This window comes from Carassius carassius, chromosome 36 (genome assembly GCF_963082965.1).
Source record: "Carassius carassius chromosome 36, fCarCar2.1, whole genome shotgun sequence".
NCBI lineage: Eukaryota > Metazoa > Chordata > Actinopteri > Cypriniformes > Cyprinidae > Carassius > Carassius carassius.
The window spans coordinates 3,206,768-3,232,814 of record NC_081790.1 but is presented as its reverse complement, the minus strand read 5'-3'; the positions used below and the strand labels follow the sequence as shown (position 1 = coordinate 3,232,814).

At 34.7% G+C, this 26,047-nt stretch overlaps 1 protein-coding gene across 2 annotated transcripts; it reads right to left on the bottom strand.

The window, feature by feature from the left end:
- Positions 1–810: 810 nt before the first annotated feature.
- On the bottom strand, positions 811–22,853 carry LOC132116923 (volume-regulated anion channel subunit LRRC8A-like). 2 transcript variants are annotated; one of them, XM_059525824.1, is made up of 8 exons: positions 22,692–22,853; positions 21,795–21,843; positions 13,833–14,550; positions 11,611–12,219; positions 8,777–9,109; positions 7,831–8,001; positions 6,657–6,962; positions 811–2,685 (listed from the first exon to the last, which is right to left on the bottom strand). In XM_059525824.1, the coding sequence occupies exons 3-8, from the start codon at positions 14,538–14,540 to the stop codon at positions 2,410–2,412; spliced, it is 2,403 nt and encodes an 800-aa protein (XP_059381807.1). In that variant the 5' UTR covers positions 14,541–14,550; positions 21,795–21,843; positions 22,692–22,853; the 3' UTR covers positions 811–2,409. The 2 variants fall into 2 exon arrangements, with proteins under 2 accessions (XP_059381807.1, XP_059381806.1); XM_059525823.1 differs by lacking the exon at positions 21,795–21,843 and having other exon boundaries at positions 22,692–22,852.
- Between the last annotated feature and the right edge of the window lie 3,194 nt (positions 22,854–26,047).

Genomic DNA, 26,047 nt, shown 5'->3' with positions numbered 1-26,047 from the left:
TCGCACTCACACACACACACACACACACACACACACACATATATATATATATATATATATATATATATATATATATATATATATATATATATATATTTCACCATAGATTTAAAGGAATGGTTCAGACGAAATGTTACATTTACTGAAAAATCTCTTACCCTCAGGGCATCCAAGATGTATACGAGTTTGCTTCTTTATCAGATATGGAGCAATGTAGCATTGCACTCGTTCACCACTGGATCCTCCGCAGTGAATGGGTGCCATCAGAATCTAAACACTTATAAAAAACATCCCAATAATTCACACCACTCCAGTCCATCAAATAACATAATGTCAAGAAAAAACAGCATGTTTGTAAGAAATAAATCCATCAAGACATTTTAACTTTAAAATTTAGCTTCTGGGTAGATTACACGTCCATAATATTTCTCTCTGCAGTGAAAAACTGAGAAATATGGATGGAATAAGCACGGTTTATGAGTGAAAATGGTCCAAAACAGTTACAAACAAATATGTGGATGGATTTTAAAATGAAAAACAACAGGAGATTGGACTTTTATTTTATTTTGTACTGGCTGAAACATTATAATAGATATTTCGGCCAAAAAGTGATGGACTGAAGTCTCTTTTTTTGTGGGTGAACTATTCCTTTAAATGGGTTATCATTTTTGTACCACATGATTCCTCTTTTTCAATGTATACTTTTTATATTTGCATCATCTAGCCCAATAATTTCTGAATTAACCTTGTGTTATGCAAAACCAACTGTAGCAAATGCTTAAAAATAATGCCAAAAAATATGAAAACACATTTAAATGTTCATCAGAAGCCTTTACTTGGTTTTGTTTAAAGCCATACTGTGTACATTAGGCAATCTTCTGAACGAAAAGAAAAGTTCAAATAAAAATCATAAAATAAAATCATACGAATACATTAAAAAAAAAAGACATCAACGCATATGATTGTTTTTCTTGCAAACACATGAACAGTTTGCATGAGTCCGTGCTTTCTTTTTTCTTATAAAACTTATAAACGCAACATGTACACTTTATCTTTGAGATGAGCTCCAGCATACAGCTCAGAGAGAGTTAAGGCCATGATAGTGTGAGAACATTGCTACAAGAGTCTTTATGATGTCATCACTCCCTTTGAGAAGTCGACCAATGGGATGTGACGTGCAAGTCACATGATTCAAATGAGAGACTGGCCAAAACTGTAAAAGTTTGTTCTTTCGAGTGTTTGAGATCATAGTGTCTATATCTTTGTGTAGAGTCTGTGGAGTGTAAGATTTTCGCAAGACATTTGTGGCATCATATTGATAGTCTTTTAAAGCATATATAAGTAGTAGATTTTGCATATGACCTTTTTGGCATTTAATTCTGTGGGTGTTGGCTCTAAAATGTACATTTTACACATTTAATATCTCAGCTGGCACATTCATAAACAGTCGACTCAGTAAATAATGCACAATCCACATATTGCTTCTTATATCTATTCATTCCCATAATGCCACTGCTTTAACACTTGAATCCACATTTTCACCATGTAGTCGTTGTTTATATGCATGCCCCTCCGTGCCTGTAGGGGGCAATACACAAATGACCTGACCTTGCAAAAGGTGTGTGTTTGTGTATGACAATGTGTTTGAGTGAGTGTATAAGTGTGTTTCTAAGCACAGATGGCACTGTACTGTTCACAACTTCCCTTCATACGGAGAAGAAACGTTATTGCCCAAATAAAAATAATTAATGATTTAAAAAAAAAAATGGATTGAACGCAGAACAATCACTTAGTTCACCCAACAATGAAAATTGGCTGAAAATTTTCTCACCGTCAGCATATCCAAGATGTAGATGAGTTTGTTTCTTCATCAGATTTGGAGAAATGTGGCATTGCATCACCAGTGGCTCACCAATGGATGCTCTGCAGTGAATGGGTGCCGTCAGAACGAGAGTCCAAACAGCTGATAAAAACATCACAAGTAATCCACACCGCTCCAGTCCATCAGTTTATGTCTTGAGAAGAGTTGCTTTTGGCTAAAATATAAGTCCTTAATCCATAATATTGCTTTCTCCAGTGAAAACATAATCTCAACTGAATTAGGAGAGAAATGTCCACAGATCAAGGACTGTTTACAAGCAAAAATGTATTGAATTAACTGATAGTCTGGAGTGGTGTGGATTATTTGTGGATTATTGTGATGTTCTTATCAACTGTTTGGACTCTCATTCTGATGGCACCCATTCACTGCAGAGCATCCATTGGTGAGCAAGTGATGCAATGCTACATTTCTCCAAATCTGATGGAGAAACAAACTCCTCTACATCTTGGACGACCCGAGGGTGAGGACATTTTCTGTACATTTTTATTTTTGGGTGGACTATGTCTTTAAGAGTTCCTCAGTCTAGCTCAGGCTTGTTCTTTATCGGCTCTCCACAGCTGCTCTTTGACCTCCGGCGGCAGGGTGTTGAAGAGGTCCTCTTCTACGATCAGCCCGGAGCGCTTGAGAAGGCGACATTCGGAGAGCTCCACCGGTAATCCCTCCAGACGGTTTCCACGTAGCTCCAGCTGCATGAGGCCGGTTAACTCTCCGAAACGTGACGGCAGCACCGTAAGGCAGTTATTTCCCAGATTCAGCGTCCGCAGCTTCTTACACTGGAACAACTCGGGTGGCAGCGCCTCGATCTGAGAGTAGAGAACAGAGAAAAACATGGTTAACACACAAGCGCTGTGATATGATTCTCTTTCATCAGTGTGTAAAATGTACTAATGACAGAAAAAAAACAAAAAAAAACAACAATATTGCATTGAACTTTCATTACAACCACAATAAATAAATATATACAATAACACAAAATAGTCCCTTAATGCACAGGTCTATGTTTTTGAAGAACATTATGTTTCTGCAATAAAAGGTTATTACACAATATTTTTTCAGTTTTCACAAGAACATATGCAGTTTATAAAAATAGTAAAATGTAGTGTGTAAAATGTAATCTACTGACAGAAAATAAGCACTTTATTGTCCATAACTTTTATGAAAATGTAGTTAAAATCTAAATATCTATTTTATAAAAACTGCAATTGCGAAAGAGTTTCTGTGGCTCGGTGGTAGAGCATTGCGTTAGCAGCGCAAAAGGTTGTGGGTTCAATTCCCAGGGAACACACATACACACAGATGTATAGCCTGAATGCACTGTAAATCGCTTTGGATAAAAGCGTCTGCTAAATGTAAAATGTAAACGTAAAGTGTGTTTTTTTTGTATTTATTTGTAGCAGTGCTATATTAGCATAATATGAACAAGTTTTTATTTGTATCATTATTTTTTAAATGTCTATATACAGTTTATTTTTTCATTTTAGATTTGCTTATTTTTCAGTTTTTGTATTTTTAGCTGAAATAGGTTCATTCAAAAAAGTTTGTTTTTTGTTTTTTTTTGTTTATGGTATACACAGTAAAGAAAATGTGTTTATACGGTTTTAGCTTTAGTTTCAGTTAACTAATAACCCTGGTTTATATATCAAATCAATGCAACTACAAAATAAATTATAGTAACAACAAATAATTAACTATTAGTAGCTAACAAAAAATATTAACTTACCTAAATAAAAAATATAAATACATTTAAATACATTGCAGCCTTGGATCTTGGATTGGATCTGTGTGTTTTGTGCAGTATGTAACAGTAATGGACAGTCAGCAGTCAGTCGGGTGATCAGGTGTCTTGCTCAGGGTTTATTTTATGATAACGACCAACTGATTGACAAGAAACCCAAAACCAAGCAGAGCCATGCAGGCAAAAGCTTGTGTGGCAAAACGGTCAGTTATAATGTTTAACTGCCATAATGTGACAATATTTGACCGCAGAATGCCACGACTGACCAATCAGAATCAAGTATTTCAGAGACTTGTGTAAAATGATCTATTCATTATAACTGACGTGCCAAATTTAAAGCCACTCGCTCGGCAGGGCGGAGACCCAGGAAACATTATACACAGGAAAACCAATTATCCTCAGGGTAAGCGGCTAATTTTGGCCCACACACACACTCTCTCTCTCTCTCTCTCTCTCTGAAAAGCAAAAATGTGCATCTAGTTACCATCCGCCTTGATTCTCAACAAAAAACACAAATTATACAACTCATTTAGATAACCACGAGCTAATGAAAGAACCGGGAAGGTTGTGTGTGTGTGTGTAAGTGTGTAAGAGCACACACTCCTCGACGGGAGGTCCCATAAAACAGCTATTTTCAGAAACATGCTACACACGCTCTCCAACACACCCGTTACTAAAAACAAGCACAAGTGCTGGTCAAACCCAAAACACATGAGACACACAGGTTGTGTGTGCTGCATCATTATGTTCCTGGACTTTATGTCTGTATGTTCCCTGTTGACTCGCATCCAAAGAATCCAGATTGAACAAAACAATGGCGCCGTTTAATGCCGCTTACGCCCCAGAGACAGCTCTTATGGGTGTCTGATGGATAGGTATGTGCAAGACGTGATTCGAGGGTGTGGAGAGACTGGAGCTGCTGAGAAATCAGGCTTTAACTGGTGCCGCCTTTCTGATACACTGACACTGGCACTTTGAGTTTGCAGAGGATTCACGTCCTAAAACACCACAGACACGCTATTCTAGATTACAAATATCTAAAATATTTGCTATGATTGCCGTAATTGTAATTTAATTAGTGTTAACTGGCATTACATGGCTGTGTTGCACTTATTTTAGAAAGGATGCATTACCTGCAACAGTGAGCAAAAACAGTGACTAAATGGTTATTTTGCGAATGAGTGATGTTAATCAATGGGTCTGCGCAGCAGCGACGCCATCTTAAAAATTTAATTAAATTAATTACATTTAGATTAGTGAGCAAGCAAGCTAGTACATAAAAGATTATTAAAAGCATTTTCTTCTTTGGTATGCACATATGAATCATTCACAATAAGACCATGAACATACTGAAGTATTAAAGAACTTGTATTGACTATAAAGCATCAGGAAAAAAAAATCATTTTTATTATTATAAAATATTAAAATAATTACTTAAATTGTAATGTTAAATTTAATTAAATGAATATTTTAAATTATATATATATATAAATATATTTTAATATATATATATATATATATATATATATAAATATATATATATATATATATTAGGGGTGTAACGGTACGTGTATTCGTACCGGACCGTTTCGGTACAGCGCTTTCGGTACGGTGCACGTGTGTACCGAATAACGGAATTCAATATTTTGTTTGCGGAATATAAGTACTTTTTCATGTTTCCAAACGAACATATTAAGTGGTGGAAGTCTCCGTGTTCAGCGCAAATCCCGCCCTGCAGCTGATTCTAAGGCCGGTGACACACTGGCTGCGTGGCGCAAGCGGCTCAGCTGCGTGGCGTGTCCGTTTTTAATTCGGCTCCCATGTTAACAGGTTAGAGCTTGCAGACTGCCTGTGTGAGACGCGTGTCTCAGGCGCGGCTCGAGCCGCGTGGAAAACGCGTGCATGCTAGAAATAGAACCGACGCCTATTTTTCACACAACGCACGCGTGTTGGAAGCGTTTCCAGGCAAAATAGAATAGTAAAATATGTTTATATGTCATTTTGTACACAAATACAAATTAATTCATGACACTTTGATGTTTGAAAGTCTATAGGTTGACAAATTCAGATATAAATGTAATTTAAAAAATAAATTAATAATTATTTTCAAATATTGCACCTGTCAAACATAGTCTATTTTGCCGTCAATACTGTTGACGGTGTCCTTTATCAGTAGGCTTTATATTTATGCTCAACATGAAATATAGATATTGTTGTCATGAAGCCTACAAGCTGGGATAGGTAATGCTGCACTGTATCATACTGTATCAGTTATTTATTTATATTTTTCATTATATTTTATTATCTGATATTGGTTTGAGACTGAGAGTATTTTATTTAGTGGAGAACTTTGCAGCAGTATTTTATTTCTTATTCTTTTTTATTTTATATATATTTTATTAAAAAGTATTTAAAAACAAAAGTGTATAGTAATAAACAACCTGCAGTTTAATGTTTGCATTTCTTTCCCTTACTGTACCGAAAATATATATATATATATATATATATATATATATATATATATATATATATATATATATATATATATATATATATATATATATATATATTTATAGATACACACACGGTGCATGTAAATACAGTAAATATTTATATAACGGTAAAAATAAATAAATATATCTAAAATAAATATTAAATATAAATTATATACATGAATAACATGTATTCAAATCAAATTATATTTAAAAATAATATAATATTTGAAATAAACATTTATTTGAAATTATTATTTTTATCTTAATCGTCACTTTTAAGCAATTTAATGTGTATTTGCTGAATAAAACTCTTTATTTTTATTATTATTATTATAAAATTTTACAGACTCGAACTTTTGAACGGTTCCTACTTTTCAATTCAGTTTGTTTATAAGGAATAACCCCTGAAAATGTACCATATCCATCATCTATCTGCAGATTTGCAGGGAACGATAAACGGAAACTCAGACAGAAGTGTCACAGGAAGGGCATCACACAGGAAAGTGAGGTGACGTGTACGTCTGCACATTTCTGCTCGACTCACCCTGTTAGCTGTCACAGCGAAGTACTGCAGGTTCTGCAGGAAGCCGATGTCTGTAGGGATGCTGGTCAGGTTGTTGTGGCTGAGGTCCAGGTAACGCAGCTTCCTGCAGAAGAAGAGTTGGGCAGGAATCTTCTCGATCTTGTTCCTGTTCAGGTAGAGGCGCTCCAGGTTGGTGAGGGTGCCGATCTGGATGGGGATGTAGGCGATCTGGTTGTACCAGAGCTTGAGGCACACCAGTCTGTGGAGATGCTGGAAGCTGATGATCTCCTCGATGGTCTTCAAGTTGTTGTCCTTTAGATCGATCTCCTACAGACAGAAGTTGATGTGCATGTCAGAATAAGTGACCAGAACTTGTTCAAGCATGAAAATACCTGTGGTAAGATGCCAAGCATTTAGAAATGTACACCATTTATACAACGCAGCAAGTTTAAGACACTTAATAATCTGGTTTTCAAGCATATGCATTGCAATTTAGGGGTGTAACGCTACATGTATTGCGGTCTTTCGGTTCGATACACATGTACCGAACAAATAAATTACTGAACCGTCATGTTTGTGTACCGTTATACACTAGGGCTGTCAAAATGACTGAAAAACTACATTTTATACTTAAATATTATAAAAATTTGAATTATATTTCAATTGAAAAGGCATAATTATTAGTTAGGGGGAGAAAAGCATTTGGCTTCTCTCCTGAGGAAGTCACTTTGAGCAAAATATTATACCCGTTTCTTCAAAGCGTAATTTTATTCTTTGTAAAAAAGAAAAGTGCATAACGTTTAAAATAATGTTTATAAACCATATATAATTAATTAAGTTGCTTAAACAATTAGTAAAAAAAAAACGTAGCAGCGCTACGCATTCAAATGCTATGACACTTACATCTTCGTTGCATTTTGTGCGCCAGTGATAAAGCTGGCTGACGCAGACCTAAAACTAGAATGCAATGTTTTTGCATTCAGATGTGGATTTTTTTAAATATATAAAATTCACATTTTTTTTGACAGCCCCTATTGCAAATTAATGCATATTTTAAAATGACAACACAAAAAGGCCCAAATACTACCTCATTTTATGATGCAGAGTTAAAAAATTCAAACTAAACTTTCCATAATGTACAGAAAATCCATTATGGCACAAGTATAGGTTTTTGTGCTGCTAGATGAAGGATGACCTGTAGATTGTGCAGACTGAATATGGAGTGCGGGATCCGCTCCAGATCGCAGCGCAGCAGCTCCAGCTCCGTCAGGTTCACCATCTTCTTCAGACTGTTCAGAACCATCAGTTTGGTCCCTTCGTTATTGATGGAGAGCTTCTGCAAGTGAACGCCAACATCTGTCACCACCTGCAAGGGGAAGAAGATGGGCTGGGATCATTATTTGGTCCTAAAGGAGTTATAAAACACAATTCTGTGTGAATATATTCAGCTTTTAGATTAAAAACAGCACCAAAAGGTAAGAACATTAGGATGATTATTAGAATTTCCCCATCGGTTCTTTAATCTCCAGCTTTTTATGTAGAAAATTACATTTTTGTAACATTTTGTTCTGAATATTTTCAAATAAATATATATATACATAAATAATAAATAATATATATATATACAAATATTATAACAAATACTGTAAATATAATCATATATCAATACTATTATTAAATGTTCATTATATGTAATATTTAATTTATATAAATATTTTAAGCTATATAAATCATATAAATTAAATTTTTTTGCACAATATTTTACTGTAAAAGTTACAAAAATGTCTGTATATATTACACCATAATTAAATTGTTAAAAAAGAATTATTTAAACAATACAATACTATTGATATATTAATAATATATTTCTACATTATTAAAAATTTAAAAACAATTAAACATACATATATTATTAAATGTAATTATTATTATAAATTTTTTTTATTTACATATATTATTTGTATATTTAAACAACATTTTTTTTTTGGCGCAATATTTCAATAAAATATTTATTTGTCTTCATAATAATGTGCACTGATAAACCAAGCACAACAAGACTAGGAACATGTAATAAGAATGCAAATCATTTAGACATCATCTTTCTGATTGCACTGATGAATCTGAGAGTACTCTCGTCTCACCTGAGGCAGTTTAGTGAGGTTGCTCTTCAGCCGCAGGACCTTGAGTCTCTTGAGCTCCCGCAGGCCGTCGATGACGATGAACCGGTTGTTATCCGCGCTGAGGTTTCCGGTCAGATGAAGCTCGCCGAGGTTCTTGAGGCTGTAGATCCACAGAGGGATCTCCTTAATGTCTGTGAACTTTATGTGTAGTGATTTGAGGTTCTCGCGGAGAAAGGCCAGAGCAGGAGCCTCGATTTTGGCCGGCGTGTGGTAAAGCCACATCTCCCTCAGGTTACACAGCTGTGCGATTATGGGCGGGATCGTAACATCAGGGATCAGCTCCAATTTCAGCACCTTTTCAGGAAACACAGAATACATTTACCTGCAGTTAAAGCAACCAGTGGTGTGCTATTGCTCTTTTTTTGACCAATAGCACGGAGGATATTATTCCAGAAACTGTATTATTTTTGCAATTCCATTTGGTGACATCAGTGGCACAGAAATTACACACACTTTGCCTTTAAGAATAAAAAAACTGAATAAAAAAAAAAGCAAGCCATGTGTGAGGAAACAGCTCCAACTTCCTCCTAAGCAGCTGTGAAAAGTTAAACGTGATCATACAGAGTCATCTAAACGCACGCAAGCGGTTACTTAAGAGGAAGCTCAATTGGAATCATGCTTTGGGGAAGAAACTGAACTATCAAAGTTTTAGTGGAAAAAAAGAGTTTCAAACAGTCTATGCTGTGATCTGTTAATGCATGGACTTCATTATTTGTAGCGCACTTTTGTGCTTTGTTACTTTTTAATGAACAAAGTATCCGCTTTAAAATTATTCCAAGTTTATAACGAAATGCAAACAATAAATACAGTTTTGGCGCTCTTTAATGCGGCAGGTGCGATCGCGATTTAGCGCCTCATTTCAAGCAGCACGTGAACCGATCATACCCTGAACATCAATTAACATCCCAAGTTAACATCCATACTGAACTCCTCAAAATTACAAGAAAACCATAATTTAAATCAATCAATTAAAAATGTTTATATATATAGTATTATTAATTATTTTAAAATATTTAATTTGTTTCCTCGTTTTAGGGCTGTGTAATATTTGGTGATTATATCAATATGACTATAAAATAATAATTTTTTGTCATTTAAATAAATGTATTAATTAAAACAATAACAATTATATGCTATTATTATTTTTACTAAATACAAATAATTAAAATGTGAAATATTATTCACGTTCTAAATTATGGTAAATTGGTTAAATTACAATACTATTATTTATAGCAGTCTTTATTTCTTTTCACAACGTTAAACCATCAAGCTTTTATTTTTTATTTTTTTATTTACTTTTTATTTTACTTTTTATTTTGTTGGAAAGCTGCAGAGTTATGCGCTCGTTTGCTGTTGTCTTACATTGTATTTTGTGTCAGAGATGTTCGGGAACCTAAACAGATTTTGGGGTGGAGTATCCCTTTAAGCAGGTCTTGAGCAAGCCTATAAGCACGACCTGAAACATTTGACTTGTAAATATGGATATTTTTCTTATAAAAACACATGGATTCACTACAGGAGGCCTTTATTCGTTTTTTTATTCGGGATCGTTTTTAATATAACTCCGATTGGATTTGTCTGAAAGAAGAAAGTCATTTACACCTAAGATGCTTTGAGGGAGAGTTAAACATGGGCTCATTTTCATTTCACTAACCCTTTAAATACGCATTCGTTAGGAGTTTAAAAATGTGACCCTGGACCACAAAACATAAGTCACAAGGGTCACTTTTTGGAAATTGAAATTTATACAATCAACTATTGATGTATGGTTTGTTAGGAGGACAATATTTGGCTAAGATGCAACTATTTGAATATCTGGAATCTGAGGGTGCAAAAAAAAAAAAAAGTTGTCCAAATGAAGTTCTTAGCGATGCATATTATTAATTCAAATTTAAAGGGTTAGTTCATCGAAAAATGAAAATGAAAATAGCAAAAACTACGACTTTATTCAGCATTGTCTTTATTTGTCGGCTCGGTGTTCATCTTCAGTTCTCTCTTCACAGCAGTTCAGTCAGTGTACTGTTTGAGTAAATGAATTACTCCGGGATATTGGTTTGTTTTAACTCAGAGGGAGTGTCACCCACATTAAAAAAAGTTAACAGCTTAAGTCATTAGTGGATTAATGCGTATTGGAGACACGAACCATTTAAAACGATTCAGTTTGATTTGGTGAAATGGTTCAAAAAGATCCGGTTACATCGAATGATTCGTTCGTGAACCAGATATCACAAACTGCTTTGTTTTGAACTCTCTCTCACAACAGACACAGAAGAGAAGACAATGCTGAATAAAGTCGTAGTTTTTGCTATTTTTGGACCAAAATGTATTTTCGATGCTTCAAAAAATTCTAACTGACCCTCTGATGTCAGATGGACTACTTTGATGATGTTTTTCTTACCTTTCTGGACATGGACAGTAGACCGTACACACAGCTTCAATGGAGGGACTGAGAGCTCTCGGACTAAATCTAAAATATCTTAAACTGTGTTCCCAAGATAATGAGAGGTCTTACGGGTTTGGAACGACATGAGGGTGTTATTAATGACAGAATTTTCATTTTTGGGTGAACTAACCCTTTAAGTTGTAATATATTTACAGTAAGAAATTGATAAAATATCTTAATGGAACATGATCTTTACTTAATATCCTAATGATCTTGGGCATAAAACAAATTTATAATTTTAACCTATACAATGCATTTTTGGCTTTTGCTACAAATACACCCCAGTGACTTAAGACTGGTTTTATGCTCCAGGGTCACAGATACAAACGCTGACGCACACAAAGCCACACACCTCCAGCTCGACCAGGTCAAACACTGTGTCCGGGATGCCGCTCAGCATGAAGAGGTGCAGCTCCAGCTTCTCCTGCGAGTTTTTGGTTATCCTCTGTCTGAGTTTCTCCAAAGTCCATTCGTTATTCAGGTTCAGCTGTCGGAGTTTGTTCTCGCTGACCTCCGACAGGAAGACGGCGAAGCGTTTGGAGTACAGCGGGTCGTACTGATCGATCATGTGCAGCATGAAGGCGAAGTCGTTCTTGACGTCGGGGATGTCGCTGTAGCTGCTCTCCTCGCGGATGGACTCGAAGGAGTAGCGCTTTAGCGAGCGGCTGATGATCCAGTAGAGCGTGTACATGCAGATGAGGCCGTAGACCACCACCAGGCTGATGTAGAAGCAGGCCAGGATCTTGAAGAGCGTGGCCAGAGGATGTGCGCAGTGGTACGTGCGATAACCGGTCAGCCGCTCGATGTCCACGGTGCACGGCACGCTGAACTTGATGTGGTGGACGTAGTACATGGTGTAGCAGATGATGATCAGGAACTGGATGACTTTGATGATGATCTGGCGGATGTAGAGACGGTGAACGATGTCGCCCTCCTCCACGTGGATCCGGAACTTCTTCACCTGAAAAGAGAGACGGATGAGACGAGACGATGTATTCAGCATATTTGGGCTCCGTTCCAAAACCTAGCAGACTACCTCCTTGTCTACTAACTACATTGACAGCATCCTTCAAAGGCACCCTAACTGAAATTTTAACAATGTGACATAAAATTAAATACATATATGTAATATTTATCAAAAACTATGGTTTATTTAGTAGTTTATGTAATAATTATACATTTAAGATGATAAATATATACATATTAATATATACAATTATTTTTAATAATAAAAAATATTTTAGCAGCACTGGATTAAATCACTATTTTATTTATTAGTATATTAAGTGAGTAAAAATTTATAAACATTTATTAAATCTATTAAAATATGCATTTTTATTTAATAATTATTCAAAAAAATGTTTTGCATTGGACAAAACTATTTTATTTATTAATATATTAAGTAAACATTAGTGTATAAAAATATGTATTAAATACATAGTAATATATAAATTGTATTATGTATTATTAGATAATATATTATTTATTATTGTATTAAGTAATTGTGTTTGCGTTATTAATACTTTTCAGTATAGGCTAAATAGCCATATTGTATTTATTAGTATATGAAGTGAGCAAAAATATATAAACATTTATTAAATACATTAATATATGCATTTTTATTTAATAATTTACAACATTTTATTTTGGCACTGGACAAATCTATATTTTATTTATTAATATATTAAGTAAGCATTAGTGTATAAAATATGTATTAAATATAAAGTAATATATAAACATGTATTTATTAGATAATATACTATTTATTATTGTATTAAGTAAATGTGTTTGTGTTATTAATACTTTTCAGTATAGGCTAAATAATATACTGATAAACAAAATATAGGAAATATAAATATATTTAAAAAATATTTCAATTTATAAATATTTATGTCATAATAGTTATCGACAATTTCCTGCATTGGCTAAAATACTTAAATACAAGGTGTACAAACGCTAAATATATTTATTAATATATAAATATTTATGTAATAATATTTATCAATAATTTTCTGAATTGGCTGTTATACCTATTTTATAGATTAAATGAATTACGTACAAGTATAAATAAGTATAACTTCTAAATGCATTTATTAAATATATATTAATAAATAATAATCTATGTGATAATATTTATCAATACTTTTTAGCACTGGCTGAAATAAACAATTTATTTATTAGCACATGAAGTAAATAAATAAGTACATTTGAAAGATATTTATGAAATTTTTGTATAAATATTTACATAATATTATTTATAAAAATCTCAGTATTGGTTGAAATAGGTATTATTATTTATTAGTAGATGAAGTATTAAATGTACAAATTATACATTTTTAAGCATATTTAAATCGCAATGCAAATCTGTGGTTGCAATCTACGAATATATGCTGCCTTTAATTTAACCACAAAAAAGGCATTTTGGAGGAATACATTTTTAAAAAGGTGCACCTACATTGCCTTGAAACGCTCACTACAGAGGGAGCTCACTAGGTTTTAGAACGCAGCGCTGTACACTAGACGTCCCGCTTGTGACTTGTGAGCTCTTCTTAAATAAATCATACACACACACACCTTCTCAAACAGCGCTTTGGCCTGCTCTCCTTCCTTCTTATCCAGGACGCCTGACTCCGAACGGTCCACGATGCCCTGCTCGATGCGGGACTTGGTCCTCTGCAGCATGGGAACACTTGCCTCCACATCCTGGTCGCTCACGCTGGAGGCTTTCTTATCCATGGAGCCGTTCATCTTCCCCGCCGGCTTGGGGTCGCTCTCCTCCACCACGGTCTCAGAAAGCGCGCGCGTCGTCCACGGCGAGTCGAAACACTTCAGCAGGATCGACACGAAATGCTCCAGCTTCGAACTGGTCCGCGGAAACTTAAACCAGAAGTTACTACAAGCTAGAAAGATGAGCGTGTGCAGCAGCACCAGATACGGGAAATATTTTGCGAACCAGTGCAGCTTGTTCTCGTAACACACGGCGTCCACATAGTTGTACTGGTGTCTGTCGAGGTTGTACTGGATGCCCTTGGGCTCGGCGTTGAGCGGCACGCTGACGTTGAGTTGCACGCTGACGTTGAGTTGTTCGCAGGTCTGGTTGACGACCCATTTGCATGGCAAGCAGATCATTTTGTCCTGCGTGACTTGCAGCGTGCCGCCGAACACCGCGATCATCAGCATGACGATGGAGATGTAGTCTGAAAACACGTCCCACCATGGTTTCAGAATCCGATACGCCGGCTGTGTATCAGCAAAGTATCGCAACTCAGTGATGGGAATCATGACAGTTTACCTGAGAAACAGAGAGAACCAGGAAATGACCAACTGGAAGTGACAGGCCAATAATCAATCAAAATGTTCACGTCATTAATATTTAGCGTAAGGTAACTTCTAAGCCTTTCATATTCTCAATCTTTTACAAATAGTAATTTCCACCAAAAAAAAAAAAAGATAAATAAATAAATATTTTGCTTAGGTAGGGTCATTTCTATGCCTTTCACATCATTCTCAACATTCTGCAAAATAAACAAAAAACAAAACAAAAATATTAAGCATGAAGTAATGATTCTAAACATTTTGCAAAAGGTCTATCTAAAAATAAAAAGATATTTCGTAAAAGGTAATTTTTAAACAAAAATAGATTAAATGTTTTGCATTAGTTTTTATTTTTAAGTGTTTTTATTAGGGATGTAACGATTCACTCAACTCACGATTCAATTAAAAAAAAAACAATTTTGTCTTCAGTATTGTGAAACTATACATTAAAATAACTGCATGAAACAGAAACAGAATGAGACGCAGATTCACTCTCAGCCAGCAGGTGGCGCTTAAAGCGTTTCCTTGGTTTCCCCTGTAAACAAAGCAGCTGAACTTATGAACTTTAATATGCATTATAGAGACGCAAGATGAAAAGAAAAAATACCATCTGAACTTTTCTAAAGACAGTAAGTTCTTGTGCACTGTAGACTCCTACCCCTAAATGAATCGCGATTGCATCTCAACCGATTTGAATCGTCACATATTTCAACTGGCTTATGGTTAAATTGTTACATCCCTAGTTTGTATGATTCTCAACCCTTTGCAAACGGTAATTTCTAAAATAAAATAAAATAAAATAAACAGATAGATAGATAGATAGAAATATTATTGATATCACATCATTCTTAATCTTCGGTAAAAGATAGTTCCTGCCTAAAAAATAAAACATAAATAAATAATAAATTGTATAAATATAACAAATAAATGAACTAAATGAATACATTAATTTCCAAGTCTCCAAGTTTCCAAAGTCATTTTGCAAAAGCTAATTGCTACCTAAAAATGAATGAATGAATTTTAATTTCATAACAGCCTTCCATTCAATTCTCATCCTTTTGCAAAAGATTATTTTTGCAAATAAACAAGATAATTTCTAAGCCTTTTCTTCAACTTCAGTATTATCATTATTCATAATGATTCCTAATTTATTATCAGAAATTATCATTTCTACCTGTGAATAAAATACAAATATTTTGCATATAGACAATAAAAGCATTTTTACATTGTGAGTGTGACATTATTTTCACAACTATCATAACAAAACTCCCCTAAAGACAAACATTTTTCCCCTTCAAACAGTCACTGTTAAATTGTTCACGGAAAGACGTATACAAAAAACTACTGAAATCTAATGACCTTTAACTGTGTTGTCTCAGCTGTCACTTTCGTTTCACAAACAGAGTTTCCCTTAACTGGGTCTCGTGTCTTGCTCGTACAGTAGCTGTGAGTCAGAGCTCAGATGATGGACACAGGAAGCAGCTGGAATGAGTCAACAAACCATCCTCAGCTGTGCGTTTGCAGGAGTACAGTTACAGAGGAAAAGAAAACCCCATTAAATCCCTCTCTCACACACACACAAACATGTCCCACAAAATCAAAGCTGTGCCTAATTTTAGCAGGCATTTTCAAGACACGTATGATGCATGTGAACACACACACAGGTATGTGGTTAAATCCAGCAGAGTGCTTGACTTTATAAAGGCCGTTTATGACTAGTGGGGATTGATGTTTTGAAGGCACAACATCATTAGGGTTGCCAGATTGGAGCTGAGAATTGCAAACAGCTGTTGTGTCCGCTATAAGCCAAACACAGAGTATGTCCCAAATCAGAGCTTGCTGAAAACAGGATGTAATTAAATACGGTTTCTGAAGCGTGCATCCGTTTGAACATTAATCCTCAAAAAGCAGAACAAGATTTAAAAAGAATGCATGAAATGATTAAAAAGAAAATATGTAAGTTGAATAAGTGTCTGCCATGTGTGTAAATGCACATGCTTTTTCATCCAGTATTGGCCAACTCCTTCCTGTTTTCAAAAGTATGCTTTTTTAATTTTTCCTGTTTGTTTGTTTTTGAAAGAAGTTTCCTCGGCAAAGCTGCATTTATTTGATCAAAAATACAGTAAAAACTGTGAAATATTATTACAATTTAAAATAACTTCTTATTTTAACTTCTCTAATCTTGTTTTCACTTTGAATATATTATAAACTGTAATTTATTCCTGTGATGCGCCGCTGTATTTTCAGCATCATTACTCCAGTCTTCAGAGTCACATGATCCTTCAGAAATCATTCTGATATGCAGAATGGTAGTGTATGGATTCAATATTTTTATATAATATTTACTATTCAGTACCATTTATTATTTAGTAAATAATAAGTCATAAAGAACCAGCAATGATGGTAATTTGAGCAACATTTTTACATACAGTATGCTGTAAAAGGGGTTATTATTTTGATAACACCAGTGAAATACACAATTTTAGTGCATGCGCAGATCCATGACTATTCAACCTTTCTTGATGATTGTGCTTAACAGAATGAAAGCTAAAAAATAAATGTCCTCTGAAAAAGCCTAGCGTGAGGAACAGCCCAAAATGTAAGCTGTAACTTCAAATATTCTTTTAAATAATGGCAATTCTATACAGAAGGGTTTGAATAGCAGACGAGTATTGAGAGGTGAAAGGGAAAAGAAAAGAAGAAAGAGTTGATGAGTTTATTAGCTGGGAAAGAGTTAATAGAACACAAGTGAAGAGATGAAGAAAGAGAGCGATGTAATGAGGCATCATTTCCTACCCTCAATCAATCATTCCAGCATTTAGACGACCACAGACACCAAACAAGCGTCCGTGTAGATCGTGACTCACTACAGATCGAGAACCGCTCCGGCTAACGTCTATACTTAGAGTCGGAGAGGCTGGGAATTTTCCGTTTGGGATTCAGGAGCTGGAGTGAAAATGCAGAAAAGGCCCCTGCAATTGTTTACGGAGACCTTGTAAAAATTCCACGTTGGGCTGAAATAACTCCAAGTTAAACGAGCTCCTCCGTTTCAAAACATCCTCAACTGGAGTATACGGCATGGTCAAGAGTAGAGGCTTTAAAATATGATATTGTTCTGCTTATTTAGGTAAACGTTAAGATAAAGCCATCTGGTGGTATTAACTGAAATGCATACATGCATACACACACACACACACACACACACATTTGTATCCGAACCAGCCCCTCTGCCTATGTGGGGCCCTTTTAGGAAGTTATGAGCCAATTAAAATCTGGTTAGAGGTGTGCTGTTATTAAACTAAAAAGAGCAGAAAACTCTCATAACCTCTAGTCATTTCTAGAGAATAAAAATATCAAAGACACTTGAGGGTGAATGCTTTTGACTTGGCCTAGTAAGTTTTATTTTGGTGCTGTTTATATAATAGTATTTCATATTTTAAATTTACGGTACAATTTTTAAGTTTAGAAATGTAGTTAAATTTTTTGTTACAATGGAAAAATGTATCAATGTTAAATTCAGTTTAAGTGTAGCAATTTTGTACATGCTTTTGTCGTCATTTTTATTATTAAATATTTCTTTTTTGATGGATACGTTTGTAGGTTAAAAATTTTTCAATTTAACTTGAATTTAAGTTAAGTATTTTTGTAACATTATTTGTAATTTCTATTTTCTTATTTTTAATTGTTTTGTTTATATTTTTTCATTTGAATTTACATTTAATTATAGGTTTGTTATTTTTGTCGCATGCTTTCTTTAATTGAAATAATTTTAAATGTAAATGTACATTTTTTTGCTTTGCTTTTATTTTAGTCCTTCAACCTAAACTTCAGCTATTTGTCAAGTAAATATTCTTTCAAATTTTGACTTTGTTTTTCATCAAATCTGAAAAAGACTGGTGTTGAAACATATTTACAGTGCTGTTTACTTTATGTCAGCTTTATTTCTATTAACAATAACAGTTTTTAATATTTTCAGTTAACAATAACAACACTTAACAACACCAAATACCAACCCCCCTCAGAAAACATCACAAACCCTACAGAAAATATCCACTATACCACCACATTTACACGAACACCTCCTTAACTCCCAAACACACATTCTGTATGCCCAATATTCACACACTATCAACACAAAGATAAAAACATACTTCACAACTGACCATTCACACTACAATTCAGCTGTCAAAATATTGGTCAAGCACTCATGCACAATATTTAATCCACTTATATTCATGACTGAGCATGTTAATTTGGTTCCTCAAGCCACGTTATGTTTAAGACTCAGAAGAGCATCTTAGATCAGTGTATATAAAGATAGGTAAATGATGACAGAATTAGTTTTATGTCTGAACTATCCCTTAAAGAAACAGAGATACACACAAACGGCCTCCTTCACAAAGCTGGAAGCACTTGAATAAACTTCAAGTAGTTTAAAAGCATCATTTAAACAGATAATTTCCTCATTCTACAGAAAGTAAACAAGATGCCGTGTGTGTGTGTGTGTGTGTGTGTGTGTGTGTGTGTGTGTGTGTGTGTGTGTGTGTGTCGAGGATCAGTTTCTTTCCTTTAGGAGACGTGTTGTATTAACACAAGGCCCTTGAGAGTGTTAGTCTCCATCCGGCTCCTCACACTGTCTGCTGATCCAGTCTCGACCAGCGCTGGCCGTCCAGGAGACGTCTGCTCAATCACAGTAACATTTAGCAACACCACACACACACACCCCATTCACCGTGTGCTTGCTTGAGATAAAAGCCTCTTTCTTTGAATGTAATTACACTTGACATTTCCTCCAGCATTCTGGATTCCACTAGCTCAGTTCTTTCCCTCATAAATGCACATGAAGTTATAAATACTTTCATAACGTAAGCAGTAGTGACTTCTCTCATAACCTCCAGAAAGCAACGTCATCTCACCGAAAAAAGCCTGTCAGCATGAAAACTGGAACAGGCTGAGAGAGAAACTGTATTCTCGGTGTATGTTCCTATTTCTTTGAATCTGAACATTATGTAGAAATAACGGACTGTTACATTTATGTGCATTATAGTCTGTGCTCCCTTGAGTTGCCGACAAATACAGGACGAGATATGAGACTTTGACATGAAAAAAAAAAAAAGTTATTGCAAGTTATTGTTATTTTATATTTGGCATAGCCTGCCCTATAGCATGGTGTATTTTTATTTGTTTTGTTAATAAAAACTCTGTTTTATATGTAGGCTAAAGTGAGTTTGACTTTGTATTTTGTTGTTGCATTCAAGGAATTGACGCCGAACTGACGCTAACTCACAGGTGAAAGTAAAAAGCACATGGCACTTTTAAGCTATTTAAAAGTGAAGGAAAGTGAAAAAAGAGGGAACGCCCCTGCGGTGATACTGGTATTACCGGTGTCGTCACACACTGATTAACCATGGGGAAAATTTCTGCACCATCACAACCCTAATCTTGATCACTATATAGCAAAGAAACTGCTATAATGAAACATATTGATATAGCAAGAAAACGTTCTAGAATAGAACATCATGACCAATACAGCAAAGAAGCTCTTAAGAGCTCTTCTCATGCTATTCTGAAAAAACAACATCATTATTGACAACATCTCATGACTGTTTCTGACCCGTTTTATCTGACTGGCCTGCGAGTGAACACGCATGAAATGAACTCTTCTTCCGTACAACACTTTGTCCCGAGTCCCGTGAACTCCAGGTGCATCTCACAAACACACAAAGGGTCTGTTGTTAAATTCACTCTCTGTTTAGCTTCCCCAAGGGCATGCTGTCCCCATCTGCTGCTAACGGCTGGCATTAAAGATGGACGCAACCCAAACACACAAACGATCGTGCACCATCCCCAAAACCATCACACTCCGTCCCGTCAGCAAAAGAGCTGAACAACACCGAGACACAGAGAGAGACATTAGGTTTTAATGTGTCAAATTGTCTCCGCCGGTTCATGAGAGCAATAGATCTGACAGATGATGGGTGTCTGTTGAAATCCTATGGCTGCTCTATGGAAATGCTTTTATAATGAGACTGAATTGTATTAAACTGTATTAAACACACTCTCAGCAGAGCAAAGTGAAATAAAATGCTGTCTTCCAAAAACATGCTTCCAATTACCACAGAGAATAATTTGCACTTATCTACTAAGCAAAAGATGCATTTACAGTAATGGGAAAAAAACATTAAACTGAGACATTTCCACTGAGAAATGGAACGAACCAGTTCACTGATCCCAAATGAAACAATGATTCATTCACGAATCAGACATCCCTACTTTTCCCATGAACACGCCAAGGACAACTAGGGCAGATATCAACATTTTCAGTAAACAAAGATTTAAAATACACCGCTTCTTACAAAAAGCACAGCTAATTTAGTTTATGACATTATACAGGCTATTTTCCAATTATTTAAAAGTATCAGATTTTTACAACACTTGTTTTAGTGAATTCTATATAATCTATTTATTTTTATTTTGTTATACAATTAATATATTTTTACTTTACATAATATATTTGATATTAATAGTATATGGCAGCATTATGTTATTAAATGTATAATATATTTTCAGATTTTGCAATTTTGAAATAACTTTTTGTTAGTCTTTGATACAGACCTTATATTACATTACAAAGATTTGTATATAATTTGACATATAATAAAAATGTATACATTATTTGCATTTAATAAAATATCTCTATTTATTATTGTTTGTTTTACATATATTTGATATAAAATGGGTATATAGGCAGAGCAACGGAGATCTCAAAAACTGGATCAATCCGATGTGTGAATGAATCATTTTGAGAACCGGTATAAACTGATTCACTAAAAAGATCTGACACAAAAGAATGATTCATTCACAAATAAGACCGCACCAGCTTCAGTTATGGCCTGTTTTTTTTGTTTTTTTTTTTTACAAAAAGCTATTGTATGACTTTAGAAGACTTGGAATACAATGCACAAGAGCTACTTTTATTGCAAAAACACATGAGCGTGTACAGTTTGTGCATTCGTTCTTTTGTTCTGATGCATTTAGTAAGCTAATGGGGTCAGAGGTGTGTGGCGTCCCACAGACACGCAGGCTTTGGGTTTTACACACCACACTACAGCCAGTCAATCACGGGTGTGTCCTGCTCAGATCAAGCATGCTTCCTGGAACAGTAACACATGCTGATGCTCCAACTCCAGAAAAAACACCAGGCACTTGTTCAAAACACACTTATCTGTCGCCTCAGGGTCAAACTTTCATCCAGAGCAAATATCTTCTTCTAGGACAAAACACATTATATTGCAATAAAACAAATGAAGGAAAAGGCACCGTAAAGGATTCGGTCGCATATTATAGCTTGTGGTGAAAAACAGATCCATATTTATGTAAAGTGTTCAGTTGCATAATGACTGTACACCCTTAACCCTGCTGAGGTTTAAATCTACGACCAACAAGGTACCAGCCCAGATTTTTAACCACTAAGCCACAACACGCCCAGGAGGGAGTGTCTCCAAATAACTTTAATTCTACATTAAGTAGAGAAAAACAATTGCATTTTTATTTCTGAACCGGCTTTATATCAGTGTCAGGCTGTAATTTAACAGTCAACATTTAATTTCCTTTACATTATGTTATTGCAATGTTTCGACACATTATAGTACTGTAACTTCTTCTGGTAGATGTATTATTTATTATTTCTTAATTATATTTTTAACCATTTATACTTTTGTTTTAATCACTTTCAATTTGTTTTAATTATTATTATGTTTTTCTTTACTTATTTTTACACAGTTTTTCTCACAGATTTTACCCTCTAGTGCTCCCTTGTGGGTCCTCGGACCCTTGGTCTAAGGGGCCCCTATAATGAAAAATACATGAGATGTTACATTAATCAGATCAGATTCAGGGCTTCAACACATGAACACGACCACAGGTAACAACACACAAACATAAGAGCATGACATAATAATTCATAGACTAACTTAAGACACAGAAAGTTAACGCAATCAAACACAGACGGACACGGTGCTGGGCCTGTAGTGTAATGGGAGGAAATTAAAGCTCGTCTCTTTGGTCTCTTAAAAGCGTCTTGAGATGTCGAACACAGCATAAACACACACAACTCACCAGTCTCGTTACTGAGTGGATCTCTGGCTCCTGTGGCGCATAACTGATACATGTCTTTTCCTCTGATCCAGGATCCACAGCGGAGCCTCACACACTCCAGCAGACCGAGGAACGAGTTAAGGAACGCGGATAAACCACGCCCAGGAACTGACGTCAGCTGGCGAAAGCTTAGTTCGTTCTTCTTCGGTTTTTATTTGGCGGTATGCAAACGAAGAACATTACCGCCATCTGCAGAACTGAAGTGTGGATACTTATTGGGATACAAATCGTAAAGTCTGCTCAGTGTGTGTATAAAGAAATAAGCAACAACCCCAAAAACAAATTATTTATTTATTTTTATTAGCGCAGAGAACAAAAACATACAAAAGCATAAACATACATCACATAACATCAACCACAAAAAAAGGGAAAAAACAATAAAGATTAAAATAAACCTAAAGAAAAGAGGGCTATCATCTAAACATAATTACACAAGGAGATCAAAGGCAGAGCAATCCTTATAGCTTTCTTATTAGTAGCCTAGATACTGAAATTACATTCAAATAGTTTCCATTTCCTTTAGGAATACAGAGAAGATAGGTTTACAGTTGAAGAATTTGCATTTGTGATTGTGAAATTTGTTTAGGAAATTTTTTTAATTAATAACAAAACTGATATTTTCGTTTTTTGGGGTCGGAGTCATAATATGCAAATATAATGTTTTTCATATGTACTGAGAAGCCTGGCAAAATCTCACACTTTACAAACACACCAGTATCATCCCAAAGTTTCTGAGTGTAGTGACATGACCAAAATAAGTGTACCACAGTTTCTTCAGTTTCTTCAGAACTCGAACAAAAAGAGCATGTAAGATCAATGTCAAATTTAAATCTTTGAATAAACTTCTTTACAGGGTAGAACCTGTGTATGAGCTTAAAAGTTACCAATCAAATTATTCCAAAAGTAGGATGCAGTAGATACTGAGGAGTCATTACAGTTTTCATGCGGGTCATTGGCTCCCAAAACTGTAGAAAAATTATTTTTCGGAGTCCATCTGTTCCGGGAGATTTGTTCGTTTTAAAAGTATTAATAGCTTCCTCTATCTCTTTCAGTGTGATAGAGGCATCACAAAAAAATGATTTATCTAAGTCACTCAGCTAGTTTATATTTGGTAAAGATTTAAAGAAATAATTCATATGTTGTTAGGATAATTGTTGGGATAATTTAGAAGTATACAAATCACTATATAATTTGGCACAAAACTTTACAATATTTTTGGGTCATCACTTATATTACCATTAATCATTAGTTTCCCAAAAACAAAAAATCCGGCTCAGCTCATTACCATTAATGACGTACCTTTACGTTGGAGCAGGAGATGCACCTAATTGGCTGATTATTAATTAAACTTATTTTCTTAGCAAATTCGATATCCATAAATGTCCATAAATGTAAATTCACCAACAATAAACCTTGTTTAAATTTATTAATTTTTTAAAGAATTTAAAATTTCATCCTCTGTAAATAAGAAAGCGAGAAAAACAACCTCAATTGGTAATGACTTTAATTTGTGTACTCTAATTGAAATATAAATTAATATCTTACCCTCATGTACTTTTTTCTTTATCTCTTTCTTTTAGCAATTGTTAAATTGTTTGTTTGTTTTGTATGTTCAGTTGACATATTGTTTATACATGTTGTGAACTCCTCACAAAGTTGTATATCATTGATGTCATCTCTGTTTTGTTTGCATTCATAATAATAATAAAAATAAATAAACAAATAAAAACCTTATTGGCTGATTGGCTGGAGACTCTTTGAGCCCTAGTCTGATGGCTTAACGAATCTTTTCAATTTAATTGATATATATATATATATATATATATATATATATATATATATATATATATATATATATATATATATATATATATATGTATATATATATATATATATACAGTGCAGACCAAAAGTTTGGACACACCTTCTCATTCAAAGAGTTTTCTTTATTTTCATGACTATGAAAATTGTAGAGTCACACTGAAGGCATCAAGGGCTGTTTGACCAAGAAGGAGAGTGATGGGGTGCTGCGCCAGATGACCTGGCCTCCACAGTCACCGGACCTGAACCCAATCCAGATGGTTTAGGGGTGAGCTGGACCGCAGACAGAAGGCAAAAGGGCCAACAAGTGCTAAGCATCTCTCGGGGAACTCCTTCAAGACTGTTGGAAGACCATTTCAGGTGACTACCTCTTGAAGCTCATCAAGAGAATGCCAAGAGTGTGCAAAGCAGTAATCAAAGCAAAAGGTGGCTACTTTGAAGAACCGAGAATATGACATATTTTCAGTTGTTTCACACTTTTTTGTTATGTATATAATTCCACATGTGTTAATTCATAGTTTTGATGCCTTCAGTGTGAATCTACAATTTTCATAGTCATGAAAAGTCTTTGAATGAGAAGGTGTGTCCAAACTTTTGGTCTGTACTGTATGTATATATATATATATATATATATATATATATATATATATATATATATATACACACACACACAAACCAATCGTAAAGTCTACTCTCTGTGTATAAATAAATAAATACCATCCCCAAAAACAAAAACTCTGGCTCTGCTCATTACCATTAAAGGTGTAACTTTACGTTGGAGTATTACATTTAATATTTTTTATAATAATATAATTCAAGGTTAAAAAAGAAATGATTGATTCAGTCGGTGTGGAAGAACTTGACTGGTCTGCAGAATCCCAGCTGAACACGTCTGGTGTGACTTTAAATGCAGACTTTGAGCCAAAAACTCATCGCCAAACACCAATGATTTGTGGACAAAAGTATTAGGACACCCCCTTCTTTAGAACAGAAAAAGGCACTTCCAAAACTGTGGCAGCAAAGAGTTTCCTTTTTCATAATTGATGTTTAAAAAATAAAATTCCATCTCTATTAGAACAGTTTTAGAAGTGTCTAAACTGACTGCACCCATATGAACACATGATTGGTGTTTGGAGATGAGTCACACTGCAGACCAGTCAAGTTCTCCCACATGACTGAACCTTGTTTTTGAACCTTGCCTTATACACAGAGGCATTGTCAAGTTACAATAGAAAAGGGTGCTGTCCAAACTATTGCTATAAAATCAGAAGCACACAGTTCCCTAGAATATCATTATATGTTTAAACATTAAGAGCTATCAAGAAGAGCTACAACTGTTGAATAATGCAAAGTTACTATGACATACTATGAAATCATCATATAAGTCATATAGCTTATCTGGACCATATAATCTATATCAACCTAAAATATATAAATAATATAAGAATAAATAATAATATTTGAGCAGGAAAGCAATAGAGAAAATGTTGTAGGAT